This window comes from Ostrinia nubilalis, chromosome 1 (assembly GCF_963855985.1).
Source record: "Ostrinia nubilalis chromosome 1, ilOstNubi1.1, whole genome shotgun sequence".
Classification (NCBI taxonomy): Eukaryota; Metazoa; Arthropoda; class Insecta; order Lepidoptera; family Crambidae; genus Ostrinia; species Ostrinia nubilalis.
The window spans coordinates 11,890,222-11,909,108 of record NC_087088.1 but is presented as its reverse complement, the minus strand read 5'-3'; the positions used below and the strand labels follow the sequence as shown (position 1 = coordinate 11,909,108).

General features: G+C 35.1%; 2 protein-coding genes and 1 non-coding gene across 3 annotated transcripts; 1 reads left to right on the top strand and 2 right to left on the bottom strand.

The window, feature by feature from the left end:
* The first annotated feature begins 710 nt into the window (after positions 1-710).
* Positions 711-4,023, top strand: LOC135072339 (regulator of nonsense transcripts 3B-like). Its single transcript, XM_063966247.1, has 6 exons — positions 711-919; positions 996-1,209; positions 1,367-1,555; positions 1,811-1,959; positions 2,775-3,533; positions 3,616-4,023. The coding sequence occupies exons 1-6, from the start codon at positions 812-814 to the stop codon at positions 3,733-3,735; spliced, it is 1,539 nt and encodes a 512-aa protein (XP_063822317.1). The 5' UTR covers positions 711-811; the 3' UTR covers positions 3,736-4,023.
* A 909-nt stretch (positions 4,024-4,932) lies between these two features.
* LOC135072355 (tsukushi-like) lies at positions 4,933-16,428 on the bottom strand. Its single transcript, XM_063966251.1, has 5 exons — positions 16,083-16,428; positions 7,564-7,756; positions 6,266-6,824; positions 6,056-6,138; positions 4,933-5,470 (listed from the first exon to the last, which is right to left on the bottom strand). The coding sequence occupies exons 1-5, from the start codon at positions 16,088-16,090 to the stop codon at positions 5,243-5,245; spliced, it is 1,071 nt and encodes a 356-aa protein (XP_063822321.1). The 5' UTR covers positions 16,091-16,428; the 3' UTR covers positions 4,933-5,242.
* Positions 7,816-7,888, bottom strand: Trnaa-cgc (transfer RNA alanine (anticodon CGC)). Its single transcript has one exon. It is a non-coding gene; the product is annotated as a tRNA-Ala (tRNA).
* Positions 16,429-18,887: the final 2,459 nt, after the last annotated feature.

The window sequence follows — 18,887 nt, the reverse complement described above, 5'->3', positions numbered from 1 at the left end:
GGATCCTGTTTATTTTCTCCCTCACCATGCTGTCATTAATTTGGATAGTTGTACCACAAAACTTCGTGTAGTATTTGATGGTTCCATGCTAACTGAAAAGAAGGTGTCACTCAATAACATGTTGCTCAACGGTCCTGTAGTTCAGAGTGATTTGTTTGAAATTTTACTAGCTTTCAGATTAGAAAAGTTGTATTTTATATGCGATATTACAAAAATGTTTAGATGCATTGAAATAGATCCCAAGCAACGATCTTTGCAAAACATACTTTGGCGTGAGTCACGAGATGACCACATTAAATGTATACAGTTAAACACTGTTACCTATGGTCTCAAGTCATCTTCGTACCTGGCTACGCGTTGTCTCATAGATCTTGCTGATAAATATAAGGATTTATATCCACGTGCATCATCAATACTTAATACTTACTTAGATATCATGTATTGTACTTTAATGCTTAATCAAATGAAGGTGGTTTAGTTGTAGTTGCATCGGCCAACAGGGCTTTTATTTTTCTTTCTTTCACTTTAGTTACTTAATTCATTCTCTATTTTGCCCATCCTTTTCTTTTAAAGTCAAGTTTCTCAAAATTTATTTTCCATCTTGTACGTGGCCAAATAGCAAATGCACAAGCCATGTAGGCTTAAAAAAGTTTTTTTATTTTTTTATCATGGCAACATTTCTTCCACAGATTTCATCTGACGTCTTTGTTTGACGTTTAACTGCCGTCAAATTTCACACGATAGCACACGGTTTTTTGATAATGTCGAGTAATCGAACAAGAAATTTATCGCATTTTATTTAAATTGAAAAATGACAGAGGATCAAGATGCTAAAGATTCGCAGTCTGACTCGGGGAGTAAGACATTTACCAACAAGAACAAAGACAAGAAAGCGAAGACCCAACGGCCACTGACCAAAGTGATTATTTTTGTTGCATTATTTTGCCACCGTTCTACATTTTTGAGATTGTATTGACGAGTATTGTTTGTTGTAGATTATATTACGGCGTTTACCGCCAACTATGACTGAGGAAGGATTCTTGGAGCAGGTGTCCCCAATACCCGAGCACGACCACTTCTATTTTGCCAAGCCTGATACGTCACTCGGAAACAATGTTTACTCGCGGGCTTATATAAATTTTGTGAATATGGAAGATATTTATCTATTCAGGGATAAATTTGATGGTTACATTTTTCTTGACGAAAAGGGTAAGATTATGTAAATAAATACCTGCTATGGTTTTTACTTTCATTCTATATTACTTTGTTTTGCGTGTGTATTGTGTTTGTGTACTTTCTACAATGGCTTAGGTGTTGTAATAATAAATAAATAAATACCTAATTAATTGAATGATAATGATTGCAGGTGTGGAGTATGTTGGTATAGTGGAGTATGCCCCATTTCAAAGGATTCCCAAAAAGAAGAAGAAAAAAGATCCCAAATGTGGCACCATTGAAAGTGACCCAATTTTCCAAGAATTCATAGAGAACCTGACTAAAGAGGCTGAACCAGAGAACCAGCCAAAACTTGAGTACTCATATCCAGTCAATGATGGTAGGTTATTATAGAAAAGGTTATTTACTCATTGCATTTCAACTTGTTATGCAAAAGAATATTTTTAAGACTAAAGAAAAAACTTGACTATTTACATAACTTGATTTTAAAAGCATCCTTTTATAAAAACAGTTAACTCGTTCTTGTGCTATGTGTTTGCTGTTAAAATTAACATTCTAAAACTTAAATTATGTAGTATTGTTAGGACTTGAGTTGTAGTTTTGATGCCTCAGTATTTTTAATGCATTCTTACAGGAAATGATAAGAAAGTCCAATCAACACCGCTTCTAGAATACCTGGCTGCCCGTAAACAGGACAAGCGTGGCCGCGATGAGCGCCGTAGGCGGGAAAATGACAAAAGGAAGATGAGGATAGAACGGAAGACTAAGGAAGGACCAATCAAGGTTGGCAGTAGTCCCAAATTAACATTATATCAATCTTATAGCAGAAATATGGTTAAATCCAGTTGAAACTGTATCAGTGATCTCAAGATTATTTAATTTTACATTCTGATATAGGTTGTCAAAATCTGCCTGGTAGTCCTGGTACTATACAAATTAATTAGCAGCTCTTGGCTCTTAAGAGCACCATTCTGTAACAGTTAATATTATTTTTATTAGCTTAGTAATGTCTTGCATATTTTTTTACGTAATATTACTGTCTCCTTTAGAGACCTGGTGACATATCAGAAGATGAAGCTATCGCCGATAGTTGTGATCACTATGAATCCAAGCACAAGAATTTTTGGTTTGGAGAGCAAAGAGTTTACCATAAAAGCAAAGTGAGATCTGTGAAGCCAGAGTTAAAAAGTACTCATGGTTCAGACGAATTCATTAGCACGGACTCTGATTGGGACAGTCATTTCCCAGCATTGTCTATGAAAACCCATAATACTTTTACTCTGACATCTGGTAAACATTGCGTGAAAAAAGACATACCAGAAGGTAGTCAGAAAAGTGGCGGTGATACTGGCCTCAAGGTTTACCAGATTCGTTTTTCATGGCTCCACATATTTCTGATTGAGATTAGCAGTATTGATCTATAGTTCATTATTATTGTCATGTCACAAATGCATAGTTAATTGAAACCATCACTTCTTTCATTGTTTAGTTAATAAACTATGAGAATAGATACATTTTGTTGATAGAAGTATAGTATATTAGACTATGAAGTAGAAAGGTTGATTTCGTTTTACAAAAAAATATTATTGTTATTTCAGGAGGAAGAATCTACTGAAAATGAAGTAAAGAAAATTAAGCCAAGGGAGTGGGACAGAGACAAATCAACGTCTGAACCTAAAGAGGAGTCTCTAAAGAATGAAACTAAAGATGGGACAGTGTTTGAGTCCAAGACATACAGGGAACAAAGAAAGGTAGGATCTAGTGTGGACAAGAAAAAGAAACTTGACAATGACAAGAGAGAAATGTCTAACAAGGATGAAGAAGGGGAAGATTCTGATAAAGGCTACAAAAAAGATAAGCGTGACAAATTTAAGGAATCGCCTCGCGAACTTAAGAGCAAGAAGTACAGTGACACCAGGAAAGAAAGGGTCAAACAGATAGAGAGTGGAAAGTCTGATAAACAAGCAGTTATCAACAAAATGATGTCTTCAGAGGGCAAAAGCAAAATTAACCATGATGATATTAAACCATTTACACAACTGCCACAAGTGAAAACTGATGATTTGACTAAACTTATTGAAGGTATGGATAAAAAAGCAAGAATAGAGGATTCTGATTCTAAAGTACATAAAGATACAAAAGATTCTAATGACAATGTAACCGAAAGAGAATTTGAAGTGACCAGAGTTCACAGAAATAGTGTAGACTCAAGTGAGTCCCAAGATAAAGAAGAATCTGGGTATGAGAGGCAGAAAAGTTTTGATGATAGAAGTAAGTCCACAGATAGAGAAGGGTCTGAAGAAAAAGAAAAGAGTGAGAGCTCAGAGCGTCGTACAGAAAGGAGGATTAGAAACAAAGTAAGTGGCTAATAATTGAACAAATTGTGCAATGTATCTGTAACTTATGGATTTTTGTTAATTTTTTGCTTTTTTTTTCCAGGATCGCCCAAGCCTCGTCATCTATCAACCGGGAATGGGTAAATTCAGCAAACAACGTTTGGCAAAAGAAAAGGATCCCACGACAAAATCAGTCAGTGACAGTGAGAAAAAAGACACCTGAAACGACATTTCTATTAATCGAAAATTGGACACCATTCGACGGAATCACCCTAAGGCTGGCATTCGATACACGTCCTAAGACGCGGTAGAAGAGGACAAATTGGACATGCCAACTGAGGGATCACTGTTCTTGTTTATTGATTCGTTTTATTTACATTCAATAATGAGTTGGAGATCTTTTATCATTATGAAAAATCAGCATAGCATTTTGTGCTTCATATTTTTAGCTTGTGATCATTTAGTTCAGTTTGTTTAATTTCATTTAAATATAATTCATTTTTCAAAAGAGGGAACTATCTTTTTATCTTTATACAAATATACTTTGTCACATATTTGGCGCCAATAATATGCACTGAGTGGGGCCTGGTAGGACAAGTAACTATTTTCGGAACGAAGTAACAGTTTCTACAGCTCAGTCGTTGATAAATAAATGTGTTGTATACTTACATACATATCAAAATTACTACGCAGATTATTAAGATGGACAGTTTAGATTAGTGGCAGGGTAAAGCTACGGGGCCGTTAATATCTTCTATTTTTCTAATATGTATTCTGCAAATACTGTCACGATGTCTGAAATAGTACGTACCGACACTTCCAAGATACATTTTATTCTAAAATTATTCCGTTAGTACGCAATTAAAGCAATTTTATTTTTAGTATAAAAACATTTATTTGATCTATCACAGTGAATTTTAACTCTCGTAACATTCAATAACATATACAACAAAGTTAACTTACATAACACTATTTATTATAAAATACCAGCATTCTTTGTGCATGTTACTGACTTACACGTTTACAACGTAAATAGAAAGAACTACAATGTAAAATAGTACATGAAATATTTGGTCCATTCTACAATTAGTTTTTTGCCAGTTAAAATTATTAGTACAATAATAACAGATATTCATTAGTAACCTAATCAGCCTTTTTAAAGCCTCTTACTACCGTCTTTACTATGTATACTAATGAAGTCGTCTTCAGTAAATCTTTCCATTTCACTTATAGTTTTCAAATACAATAAGCCGGATAAACTACACATAATATAAATAAAGTATCTTCAATGTTTGTCACGATATTATGTTATTGTCATCTGAAGATGTTTATTGTACTGAATGTTAGCAGCTGGCGATAAATACATATTTCGTGTTATTCATAATTCATTTGTTTTCTTTGCCAAATTAATGCGATACATAAAGATATGATTGATTTATGGTTTATATTTGCGTTCTTCGCAAAAATCAGATCTGCATTAATATTACTTACTAAACTATAAAATCTGAGTAATCTGACTGATAGACACCATTTATTATTAACATCATTTTACCAAGCTCTTTAATCTCTTATTTGTCTTACGTTGGTGAACGCAAATAACGGTTAAATTGCTCTTAGCAAAAAGAAAAAAAAGCACGTGTTGACTATACGAATACAATCGTCACTATATGCCAAAGCATCGAAACGATAGCTAATACCTAGGTCGTATTTTGAACTCTAAAATTAGCCTGTCAAAGTCGTGAAACGTCATTCGAATCGTTAACAAGGATCGGCACTGTGGCCTGTTTGTCGCGGTCGTGCGCAGGCGTCGCCTTCTTCAACTTTTCTGCCTTCGTCTTGGTCTGCGCTACATTGTGTCGGTGCATCAGGTATAGCAGCAACATGAAACCCACCAGGAACCCGGCGAGGCCACCGGTCACAGTCAGCCAAGTCCTTCTGGAGGTTTTGATGCTCTGAAACTGGAAGGAAACGTTATTGCATTACAGTAATCTCAACAAGGTTATTTTCTTAATGAAATCTATACCTATCTATAAAAGCGAAAGGTCACTGATTGAATGACTCACTCATCACTAAATCTCAGAAACTACAAGTGCTAGGGGTCTCAAATTTTGCATGGGGGTTCCTTCCATAACTTACGAGTAGGTGCTCACTAAGACGGGATTTTGCAAAGGGTCACGACACGGGTAAAACGTGATCTACGCGTACGAAGTCACGGGCGGCCGCTAGTGTTTTTATATGAATAAGTATAACGACCTACCTATTTATCGAAGAGATCTATCTATGGAATGAATGCGGATTACAAATGTTTCACCATAGGATTTCAGTGATACAACAGTTTAGTAGCGATCGATCAATGTAAAATCCGATTATACCGAATTATGTATTCAATCATCATGTAAACACGCCTACTTATTAACTGGATGATAAATTTTACATCGTCGAAGCATGTTTATTAGGATTGATTATAGGGTTAACCTTGGAACCTGAAACTTCGTGGAATTTAAAAAGATATCACTACTTATTAAATTGGTGAAGGTACTAACCTCTAGGTATGCCGTTTTGCACACGTGATGTGTTATGTTGAGTGCGACGAAGTTCTGCGGCATATCATCGCATTTTTCAAACTCTGAAATTAAAAAATACAAAACTTTGTTACTCTATCTTTCATAGCTCCATTTTTCACGAACAGATTGTCAGACACGAACCCGCCTCTTAAAATAAAATAACTATGTCAAATACATAATATTTATTACCTTTTGTGTTCAACTTTGAATAATCATCCAGCTGGAAATACACATTTTTATCTTGGAGCCAATTTATCGTCGGCTTTAAATCGCATAGCTTTATTTTGTCAAGGGACTTGGTCAAATCCACCTTTTCAAGTTTGCACATTGATGCAAAATGCTTCGCCTCAAGCGCAGTCAGGAGGTTGTACGAGATATTGTAATGTGTCAAGTGAGGAAGAGTCCCCCAGTAAGGAAGTTTGTCTATTTTACAGTTTGATATGTCTAGGAGTTCTAAAGGCGCTTTTATTGGCATATGAAGCTGGAGATTTGTAAAACTTAAATGCAACAAAGGATTGTCCTTTAGGTACAATTTCCGAAGTGAAGGTAGCTGAAATATCGACTCCGGAAGGTTTAGGATGACGTTATTGGAGAGATCTAGAGTTTGTAGATAAGACAGTGGCGCGAATGCGTCTTTGTCTATGTTGTACATTTGATTCTCGGCTAAGTACAGGAACTTTATGCTTGTGTAACTAGAGAAGGTGTCCGCTTTCAGCTCTTGCAGACGGTTTTCGCTGAAGTCGAGAATCTGAAAGAAAACGAGCCTTAATTATTTGAACGTAGGAGGATTTGCATAATGAGGACTTCGAACGGTGGTCAAAACAATGTCATACTTATCAGAACTGTGACTAATCATAGAGATCGCTTAGAGATAAAATGTCACAGAAAATTTACTGAAACTTAAATTTCACATTGCTTACACTTGCGTACTTCGTTAATAATGCTATTACCTATTCGTGTAACGTCCGTTATCAAGTAAGTGTATAATTTGTTTAACTGGTATGAAAATAACCCCTGATTAAATGCCATTAAGAGTAGTTAATGAAATTTCATGATGGAGGTCATCATAATGATATCATTTGTGGTGGTTTGCAGTCCATGCGGTGAAAAAGGTACCTAATTAACGTTATCCAGAAAAGATGGCAATCAACTAGCTAATTAGGCAAAGAATTTAAAGGCAAATTAATTTTCAAAATTAATTACTTTAATTCTGTTTCAGATAACAAACAAGATGCTGCTGTTGACGAAATTGCTCAATGGTAAGTTATTCTTTTACATTTTATCATTTGCTCTACATTTTAAACAAATAGTTTTTCTCAAACCTTTAATAATTTAATTCCCGCGAATATTATTATTATTATTTTTTTAATTTATTTAACTAACAACTTAAAGACAGTTACATTGGTGTTAGTAAAACTGCGTTATGGTGATATTCACCACTTGCTCTACATTTCGGTCATTTCAGTCTATAACAAGCTTTCACAAACCTCTATCCCACTCTTTAGGCTGGGTATATGCTGAAGTCGAAGCCCGACGCAGTAGGCCCCGGACATGTCATACACGCGCTCGTGGCTACACCTCTTGGGTTTGTTTTGGTCCGTCAGACCGTCCAGTTGCGTCATGCCCTCGGCCACTGCGCATGAAAAGCAGACGATGGCCAGGGCCAGGGATCCCCTAATTCTGTAATAGAAACCAAAAAAATATACATATAAAAGTACTAAGTTAAAATTTCTTCTAACTGCCTAAGGCGGGAATCGAACCCACGACCTATCGCTTGCGGGGCGACTGCTCTTCCATGTGAGCTACTTAGACACTGGATGAACCAGTCAGATCAAAGTAATATTTGTGATGTAAGTACCTACCCAGAACGTTCGTATCAAACATATTCGGATTTAAATGATAGAGACTTCAAAAACGACACACCGTCGAACTAAAAATTTCATATTACTCGTAAAAGCTACAAAAAAGTAAAATAAACGGCGACAATAAGTAGTTAAAAATGTGGATTTAATTTTGTTTACATTTTTAATTTAGTAGCTACGTACCTAGATACCCGCTCGGTTTGCGTGTCTGACGTTACATATTAATTATCTTGGTAAATACAGTTACTTCTATATGTTCCTTTTGCTGTTTTGCGGATAAAATAAATTGCACATATCATGTATTTAAATAGATGTGTGTTGTATTTATGTTCATTACTTGTAATAAACATCATGTGGTTGGTCCCGTGAATGCATGCGTTCATAGCCGGTACATAACAGCGATCGCAGACGTTCTTAGGTCAAAGGTCGATCTGATAACTTTTTTCTTGGATGGGGTTATCTATAGGCAGCTCTGAAGAGACTATTGTACTATACATTTACTTACGAGCATTCTGCATTGTCATTTAAATCGTTCCCAATTCTTTATATCTGTTTTCCTAGCCCCGTGACATCAAAAATAAGATTTAGAGCTTATTGTTATTTTTATGATTATCTACAATGTTTTACCTACACTCGGCATCAAATAAATCGCACCTCCCGCGACAAGCACTTATCAAACGTATGCATCCCCACTTCCCACCAACGTTGGTACCATTTGAAAGCCTAGTTCTAAACTTCATTTCATTAAAGGAAAGGTTTTTACCCCAAAAATGTGTCTTTACAAGGATCCAGAGTCACTTCTTCAAAAAATAGGTAGTTACGCTATAGCCATTTTTTATGACTATAAAACTGTTAAGTTGAGATTAATCGCTATCCATCTGTTAAAGAGGACACGTGAGATCTTTATTTGGTTTTATAACCATAAAAATTAGTCTAATTGATCCCAGAGGTGAGCCCAAAGTGAGGTCTATTTTCAAGTCACATTTATGGTAAATGTTAATCATTTATTTAGAAATGAAATGTATTTTTCTTTAAGGATATTTATTGGGCTTTCAAATAACACCAATATTGTTGGGGTACCATGATTGTGTCAGAAGAAAATCTTAAAAGTTCGCGTCGCGTAAGGTGCGGTTTATTTAATGTTGAGTGTATATTAAATACTGGAAATACGTACTTCTTGCACATTCACTTAACCGTGTAATTTATGGATGTTCCGTTATCGTGGTAAAGGTGAAAATTAGTCACAGACATGGAAAATAATAGAGATATCACTGTCGTATATTTGACCGCAATTAAATCCTATTCTTTCTTATTTAGAACAATTTGCGTAATCTGCTGAAAATAAACCCGTTGAATAGTGAAATACTGAATAATCTACTTCTCATTATCTACGATATCGCACGTTGACATCAACAATGTCGCATGCGTAAGTGATATGACCGTGTTTCAGTTTCGGTGTTACGAAAATTATTGTTCCACTCGTACCTTCATGATAAAGAAAGAATAGATACAGCCAATGAATCAACTAAAAGATGACTTTGATCCTTATTGCTTACAAAATAGGAATATGGAAATATTTTATTCAGCTGTTGTTATGAACTAGCAACGTGTGAGTGTATGAACAGCTTGAAGACAATATCCACTTGTACTGTTACGAAAGGAGGTAATCACCCGCTTCAGTGTTTTCTATCTAGGTTGAAGGATGATGAATGCTTTCTACCTACTTACGAGTAAAATATTGTGATATTTTGAAAACGACTGGCCTAGCCTAATTAGCTTATTCGGTTCTATAAAATATCACTTCTTTTCTTCAAAAACTAATTTAATGTAGCCATCAAATTAACACGATGTTGTAATATTGTGGCGACTCTACAATTTCAAAAGCTTTATGAGGCAATGAAGCTTCGTGATACAAGACGCTTCCAATATCAGGGTCTTTGCCCTGCTGGATAGCAATAGTGTAGATTTGCACTACATACAGGGTGTCCCAAAATTAGCACGTTACACTGACACTGGAGGTAGCTGAGTCTAAGACGCATCGAACAAGCTTAATATGTCCATAAAAAGGTTTCATAAGTTTTAAAATATGACCAATTTTATTTTCATAGAAAAGTTTGATGAGTTTTGAAATAAGATTCATATTAGTTATTTAAAAAAATGGACTTAATGTACTTGTTACATGCCTCTTAAGATCATTTACCTCTGGTGTCAGTGTGACGTGCAAATTTTGGGACACCCTGCATGTATACTTAGGTTTTATTAGGGGGCACTTCAGGTGTTATGTAGCTCGGAAAGAGTAAAGGTGTTAATAGTAGAGTACCTAGAGCTAATCTGATAGTGTAGGTAGTTGTTTTGTCTTTCTTGATTTGTTCAACGGACGACAGGACATTAAGATAAGCACTAAGCACTACGGCATTTTTATTGCTGTAATAAAAGTCATTTTGTAATGACAATGTATAGCTTTACTTATGTGCAGTCCGCATGTTCTGTCGAGTAGGCAGGTAACTTGAAAAACTATTGTGGAACAAAATGTAGGTAGTTACTTATCTTTTGACTTGTACTAACTAGGAAAATTTATATTTTTTCGTCTGTCGTCTATACGTCTGAGTGTTCATTATGAATTCCAACAAATTATAGGCTTGAACTTAGATGAAAGAATGTAGGTAGGTAGATGACGAATTTGCGGAAATGTTCCCAGAAAAACATTATTACCTTCTACGCTCTGTCAACACCGCACCTATAATTTTCCTGCGTCATATTGTGGTCATATAGTGAGTGACATTGTAAAACAGCTTAGTTATTCTTGTGTCAGCAGAGATAATGAAAATAATGGACGCAAAATTAATATCAAATTAGAGGGTTTAAAGTAATGCAATAATAGTGTGGTGCAGTATAATGGGCCGTCCTCGCGTACTGACAACTGTCTCTCTCACATGACATCAGCTTGAATGTGATGCAGTTAATTTGATATCCTAGTGCGCTTTACTGAAAATGTTGATAATGTATTTGATCGCATTCACTCTGTAGGGTGATAACTAGTAAGAAATCATGACTATCGCTAAGACCCAATTCCTACTAAGGGTTACGAGTATAGGTAGGTAAGTAGTGCTCTAACCCCCTTAATAATAAAAGTTACACCCTAGTTGAACTCTGGCTTAAGTTGTCATTTAGTATGGAAAAGTCATTTGAATCCAGTGTTCATCCTAGGTGTAACTTTTTATTAATAAGGGGGTAAAAGTAGAGCAGAAGTTATTTGTGGGTAAAATAGCAATATTTTCAATAATAAACATTTTCAGGCCACCATCAATATTCAAAATAGGTAGGTACATAATTTTGAATATTGATGGTGGCCTGAAAATATTCGTTTATAAACTGCGCTACGACTACGCGACTGCTACGAGCATGCTACGGCTTATTTGGGCTAACAGGTAACCGTATTTACGATTTTCTAGAAAATTGATGTGTGGCGTGGCAAAAATACTTAGGTATATCTTGAGATAATAGCGTGAATGGGTGTTTACTCAGATTAAAATGAGTTAAATATACTTGAAATACTTCAAGGTGAATATTTAACAACTGCACACCTTAACTGATAAGCATATCCCAATACGACCATGGCCCACATAAAAATGTTAATATAAATATTACATTTCTTTACATAAGCAAATACTTGTAGCCTTTAACAATATCATACGGCTGTTATTCCGATTGTTCGATTGCCCTGCGATAGCTATCGAGATAAAATATCGATGTGATTAGGAAGAGATAACATTTTCAAGGTAGATATTATAACATGTAATTATGGTATTGTATCAAGTGCGCATCGTTTTGAGATAAATTTTACACCGTTATAATTCTAATCAAAGTAGGACCTGTGGTAGGACCTTCTACTGAAATCATAACCATAACTGCAAACTGTCTGGTCTGGCCCATAAGTTCTTTTGTTAAAACTTTTATTTTCTTTTTATCAGCTGCCAGAATTACGCGTTCTACGTCACATTTAATAAAAATCATAGAGCTGCATATAACTTACGTAATCATTTCTTATTGGTGTAAGTAGGTATTAATTACTTATTTAATACAGGTTACTGCATTTTAGATCTATTCCTCATTTTCATTTTAAATTTAAAGCGAGAGACTGAAATATATTACGACGGTGTTCAATGATGATGCAACTTCGGTGTTACGAGTTTTTCCGCGAAAATTTTGCGCATCTTCAGAGTATGATCAAACATGTTACATTGTTATTACTTTAAAAATATCTTGAACTCGATGTGGTCACTTTGTCTTCTCAAGGGTCCGACTATCAACTGTCTTAATTGCTAAGGTCAAATTAATTCCCGTTAATTGTTGACTTACTTCACTCGGGTTCTTCGCAGAATACCTACACTTCTCGAGCGAGTGAGTCATATTCGAAATGTATCATCTGATAGTGCGTAAGTAACTTAACTTAAAGAATGTTTTTTCATTTCATATCGGGCAGCAATGAAATCATGACAATACGCTGAAAGTATGATGTTGGAGGAAGGAAATCACTGAAATCGACACGTGAATATAAGATATGATAAACTGGGTTTTATTTGTTATTATATCGTACAATCATCAAGCTGAGCACATATCATGGTCAACGGTGCTGCAGCTGGTTTCACAATTATTTGTTTGTAAAGTTTGTCATATTTTAAGAAAACTTATTGTGAATAAAGGAAAAAAATCTGAATTAAAACAGTTTACGGACCTGATTTAGCAGTTTCGATTATACTTGGGGTACTAAGCGTGTGGATGCAAGCGGCGCAGGACCGGTCTTTGTGGAAATCCTTGGGGGAGGCCTTTGTCCAGCAGTGGACGTCTTTCGGCTGAAACGACGACTAAGCGTGTAAAAGATAATCCTACAAGTTCCTTTAGTCGCACTGAAACTGGAAAAGCACACATTTAAGATAATATCTATCCATCCGCCTATGTAGAGTCGATAGAATGCCGCGCGCGCGTCTTCTGTACTTTTATTTATTAACTTATTAAAAAATATAAACAGTAAACGAATAACGATTGTTATTTTTCATTTTAGTGTTTTATTTGATTTTTCAGTACGTTTACCGTTTACAAAATATGTATTCCTGCGATCATTTGCGTTATGTAGGTAGAGCAGTGCCTACATTTGCCGTTCCAAGTAGGTACCTATACTATTCATTTGTAATGTTGCCATTCTGTAACTATCTGAAAAATTCCTTCTGTTCATATTGGAGAACAGACAACGGGTTCAACGGAAGCCGCACGCATTGTGAGGGACACTCCTACGCAGCGTGCGTGGCGGCCCCAATTGTCTGATTGATCTTTATGATCCGTCCACGCCCCAACAGATGCAGAACTAAACAAATGATACAGTTCATTATATTACTGGGTATTTTTGTAGGTATGTCAATTTTCTACAAAAAAGATTAAACATAAGACAAAATTAGCAAATCAACATGATGAAGATGTTTTAGATCCTGGTTAAGAACCAGATTCCAGACAAATCTTCGCTTTACAACATCCATTCGTCTCGATAGTTCATCTTTGGAACAGTAAGATAGAAGGGATATTTTGAAGCGACAAAATTTTAGCCGAATGGTTTAGGTGTCGGACTGGCTCATGATCCGAGGAACGCGGGTTCGATTCCTGCCACCGCTCGACTATTGTGGTGATGAACCTAGGCTAATCGTAATACAAGTATTTTAGCTTACCACAAGAGATCACTCTATAAGTTAGGTCATTTTTGAACGGACAAAAGTTAACATAGTTGGTATTTACAGACACTTTAAAACCACGTCTTCTCATTCAGTCAACAAACCTTACGATAGACGAACTGATTGGAACATAAGGATGTTTATTACTTACCTACTAAACAAAATTACAATCATTAGTGTTAATTGCATTATTATTTATCATTATAATCGGCTTTCTTACCGGAATTCTTTTAGCTACGTCACAAAAGTGGACGAATTTTCTAATAATATCGTGATTGGTAATATTATTTATTGACTCATGAAAATTGATGTTTAGAATACCTATCACTCGGGTTATCCCTTTTTCTACATGTTTTTTATTATGCCTTGGTAATTGTTGTTGTGTTGTGGCACATACTCGTATGATTATTTTGATTTCAGTCAAAGCAAAGCCAGTCTTCACTGGATCGTAGGTACCTAATTGGAAAAGTTATATTTTGTATGTTTCTTTTATTCACAACGAGGAAGCTCTTGACCTGTATCTCACCTGATGGTGAGTGATGATCAGGCCGAGGGTGGATGTTCGACCTTATAGTCATTCGAGATCGTCGCTCACATCTTTGACCGGAGTAGAAGTTCTTTCTTTTTCTTTAATTAACCACCCATCTTCGAACGAAATCATGAAAATACTTTCTATCAATTAGGCACATCCCTTGATCTCCCTTCCTAATAATGCCACTTTAATTAGCGATAAAATTAGAATCTTGGAGATCTCCTTTGATAATACAGGATAATTTGTATGATAAACAAATGATATTGTATATTGTTTATTCTTCTCATTATTCCCTAATAGTGACATCGTTCTTATCAAATGAATACACTTCTATTGTTTATAATATCCCTTTCTTAGAGAAAGTAATTAAGAGGCAAACAAACGTTAATTGCTATGTGACATTCGTTAGATATCGAATAATTGGGTACATACGAGTATAACTAAATTAATAAGTATACTTTGTCGAAAATATTTAAATTAGCCTTGTATCGAATTCTGTTTTAAGGACAGTTAAATCCCAGTAAGCCTAATCGAATAAAAACGGTTTTGAGTAGCAGACACAGGGTAGAGTATCTACCGCAATATTTGACTCTACATTATTTTTAGTCAGATTTTTTTGTAGTTGACCTAAATGTAGGTGATATGATTTCATTGTTCCTATTTCATCAAGCTATATTTCAGCGGCGTTATTAAATCTGGGATTATCACGTTACCAATTTAGACCTAGGTTCTACTAAGTTCGCTAATCCTAAGTCATTCGTTTTCTGGTCTTTGTCGACCAGTTTAAAATAATATGATTTTAAATGTCTATCTGTAAAATGAATCGTTTTTCTATGTTTAGGAACCCGAGGCAGTCGACTATGGAAGTCGAGGATATTAACCTATCTGTAATTACATCTCTATCTTTAGTAGTGGAGTATTTGCCCGAGAAACAACTCATAATAAGTAAGAGGCTATTCTTCAATGAGGGCCATCGTTTTAGCGCTCACCAGTTTGCGCCACTGTAGAGTAAGGTCCTGTCACTTGCTAGTAGCGAAGACAGTGGCACCAACTGGTGGGTGCTAAAGTGGTAAGGAGGAGGACTATCGCATTTGCACTCATCAAGATGGCGCCACTGTAGAGTAAGGTCCTGTCAATCGCCAGGGGTGCCAACTGTTAAGTATAAAAACGATAGCCCTCATTGAAAACTAGTGTTATTGACGACACCAATTTGGTCCTCATAAACGAGAGGTAATAATTTCAATAATTATCAATACGTTTGAAAATATTTGATGGTCATAATTATGAACGTTTAACTTTATAATGCAACAATTCACGAACGTAGAAAAAAACCATCAAATACCCATTAATTAATACCTACTAATTTGTCTCTACACAAATTTTGTGGTCTCTACGTGTAGGAGGTTACCTACTAAAAGTAGTTAAGTATTATTTTATTGATAAGAAATAGGGTAATTAACTATTTTTCTTACGATAATTAATTAAACACAATTATCCCTAGAAATATTCCCCCTTACTAATAAACATTTACACAGTTGTTGATCACTGTTTTAAAATGACATTTCCATACTAAGCGTGTAAGTTTTATTAGTAAGGGGGATTGTTTCGAATTAAGTACTTTAGTGTCATGTTATTTACATGTAGGCAGTTAGGGATTTTAATGTAAGTGGTAGGTATCTGTATTTACCTACTTATGTAATTTAGCCTTAGCCATTTAATTTAGGGTGTTTTACTTTCTCGAAAATGTGTAAATAATTAGTTACCTAGTTAGTTAATTGGCTATATTTAACAAAAGTAATCCAAATGATGTTAGTTATTAGGTAAATAGTCTTTGTTGCTAATGCTTACCCTAAATTCTTCATTTAGTTCAAGCAAGTAGTAGCGATACTGACCTATACATGGTGAATCTGAAGAAAACTATACACTATAGCATCGCTGAAGCGATGTTGATCACAAGTCAAGGTGGGTCCACATCACAATCACAGAACACAATCGATTCCCCCGATCATCGGGTCCGTGCACGCGGGAGATTCACTCGCTGCAATCAGCGACGGAAGGCATTCGTTGATCCAATTAGCTGGTCGCCCACTGATTCGTGGCGAGATGGCTCCTTCCCCACTGGAGGATCAACTGAGACTGATGCGACCGTAATCTTTTATCACGTCCTTCCACGGAGCACCCCGTATCTGCTCACCGCTAGCGACTCCGAGACAATAACGACTCGATACGCTCATTTGGGCCAGATACGACTAATACTTATAATAGACGGTCATATCTAAACGCCCCGATTGGTGGTTCGACTGTTCATTATTATGTTTATTCTACGGTTCCTGTGTGTGACGAACAAATTAACGCTATTGTTTGTATCAACAATGTGATAAGGAAAGGTACTGATTAATGAGTATTGACAAATTAATTTGGAAAAATAATTTATTATGCAAATCCAAGCACTGTTTTGATGTAATGTCTTCGTATATTCATATAGGTATATAGCATGGCACACAGACAGCTACTTAAGTGTCTTCAATTGGTTAAATGGGTGGGAATGGAGGTCCGTTGCTCTTCGAATGAAATGAGACTAAATTCGAATAAGAATTCGCGATCGCGATGCGCTAAACAAACTCTTATAGAAGCTTGTTTCTGGGTTCAATCAGTGTAGAGTATCAAGTCTTGCTGTTTTACAGAAGATGATGTCCAAAGAAGCCATCATTTTAACAAAAGCGTTGTCAAATTAAGTATAAACACTCCTCCGTTATCAGAAAATAGACCTAAACTTAAATTAAATATTTATCTTTTATCTTCCCTAATCCCTCCCCACATAAAGGTTCTAATGCCCGTTTTCACCACCAATCCCTAATTTTTAAGTGACCCTATGAAAACAAAATTCCTGTTGTGTTACCATAGGGGTCATTTAAAAATTAGGGATTGATGGTGAAAGCGGGCATAATTCTACAAAATACGAAAGTTGAGAAGTCACAGTCTTATAGCTAGGAAGCGATCTCAGCCAGTCAACTCGGAAAGAGGACCAAACCTACTCTAAATTGAAACTAAAATGGTACTCGTAAGTTGCTAAAAAAAGTAATAATAGTATTCCATTCATCCAGCATGATTATTACTGCATAATCAACATCAGATAACCAAAGGGTTGGATCCTGTGGCTCAGTTATAAGTTCGATTCTAGGGTAGGTATGCCTATTAAACGATGTAAGGTCGGCAAGATACTTAGAGAATCTAATTCCTCTATGGCAAGATATAATGTCCTCTAAACCAAGTTGTGACTAGATTAAGTTACGATTGTATGAAAAGAAATGTATTATTGGCGCCATAGCTTTAATGTTTCACACCAAACGGTTGTGGCTCAAAACAACTACCTACCCGACAAAAGAAGATTATCATCAGCCAATATCAAGTCTACTGATGTACTGAGTTCATTAGCGATTTTAATATGATTTAATGTTTTGAATTCGTTTATTTTTACACATTAACATTAGAATACAGTTTGTTAACATACTTACAGAAGTAAATCAATGCAGTGTCCCTTTATACCTATATGCTCGAAGAACTTTTTTTTAACTAGTTATTTTCTGTTTGATACCGTTAAATAACGTTATTAATGTTAGAATTAGTTTAAATGAAAGAGTATTTAGTTAACTTATTTTATTACGTCTTGCACAGGTCAGGTTGCCATAGAGAAGAAAGAATATCCATACAAATGTCATCGAGTCTTCTAGCTGTCATTTACAATTTACACAGTATAAAAATCAATGATCCCAACATAAAATATTATTATTTCTCAACTTTCTTCACGACCCCTCGATTTAGACCTTATAAAATACAAGTATTGTTAAGTTTAAATCGCTAAATAATACAAATCAACTTATCAAATAAAGTATTAGAATCCTCATTTAAAAACAAAACTTTTACACTTTAATACACAACATTAGTTATGTTATTAGTTATTTTAACATAAACATTTAAAAAAGAAATCTAGATAAAAATCCTTTTACAAATCTTAGAAGTTAGTAACATCAAAAATCAATTTTTATGACAATTTATTAAAAGTTAAATAATAATTAAGTTTTATTTCACACTTGTCAGCTTTGGCAACTTAATTAAATAACATTAACATTTTTCTTTTAAGTGTAAGTATAAAGTGATAATATTAATTTACATATATCAGCAACATGTAGGATATTATAGTTAAGCCTATTTTACACTATATCTTATACCCGCCTGCAATTTCAAGTTTCCGTTTAAGCAAGTTTTAAACTAAAGTACAAATTTTTATTCAATCTACAATTCGGACTTGAAATTGACACATTTTTATTACTGGTCATACTACAAACGTCAAATGTCATGTGTTGAAATGTCAGTGATTGTCAACTGTCAAACAAAAAATAACCTAAATTAAAAAAATAAAACCTCTTACTTGATCAAATTTTCCCTAAACTTCTGAAACTTTTCACGACACAAGGGTTTTGTCATGATGTCCGCGATATTTTCATCTGTCGACACATATTTCACTTGTAATAACTTCTTATTTACGATGTCTTTTATAAAATGCACTTTAATGTCAATGTGTTTCGATCGTTTAGTGTTTTCATAGTTCGATATCATTTTAATTGCACTACTATTGTCCACAAACAACACAACACTGCATTCATTGAATTCACTGGCGAGTCCTCGGATGTACAGGA

Coding starts and splice junctions, on each gene's coding strand:
- LOC135072355 (XM_063966251.1), bottom strand. Junction 6,825..7,563: donor GCCTAAAGAGTGGGATAGAG/GTTTGTGAAAGC, acceptor GTTTTCTTTCAG/ATTCTCGACTTCAGCGAAAA. Junction 5,471..6,055: donor GCAAAACGGCATACCTAGAG/GTTAGTACCTTC, acceptor GTTTCCTTCCAG/TTTCAGAGCATCAAAACCTC.
- LOC135072339 (XM_063966247.1), top strand. CDS start 812: ATGACAGAGGATCAAGATGCTAAAGATTCGCAGTCTGACTCGGGGAGT. Junction 1,210..1,366: donor CATTTTTCTTGACGAAAAGG/GTAAGATTATGT, acceptor TAATGATTGCAG/GTGTGGAGTATGTTGGTATA. Junction 3,534..3,615: donor AAAGGAGGATTAGAAACAAA/GTAAGTGGCTAA, acceptor TTTTTTTTCCAG/GATCGCCCAAGCCTCGTCAT.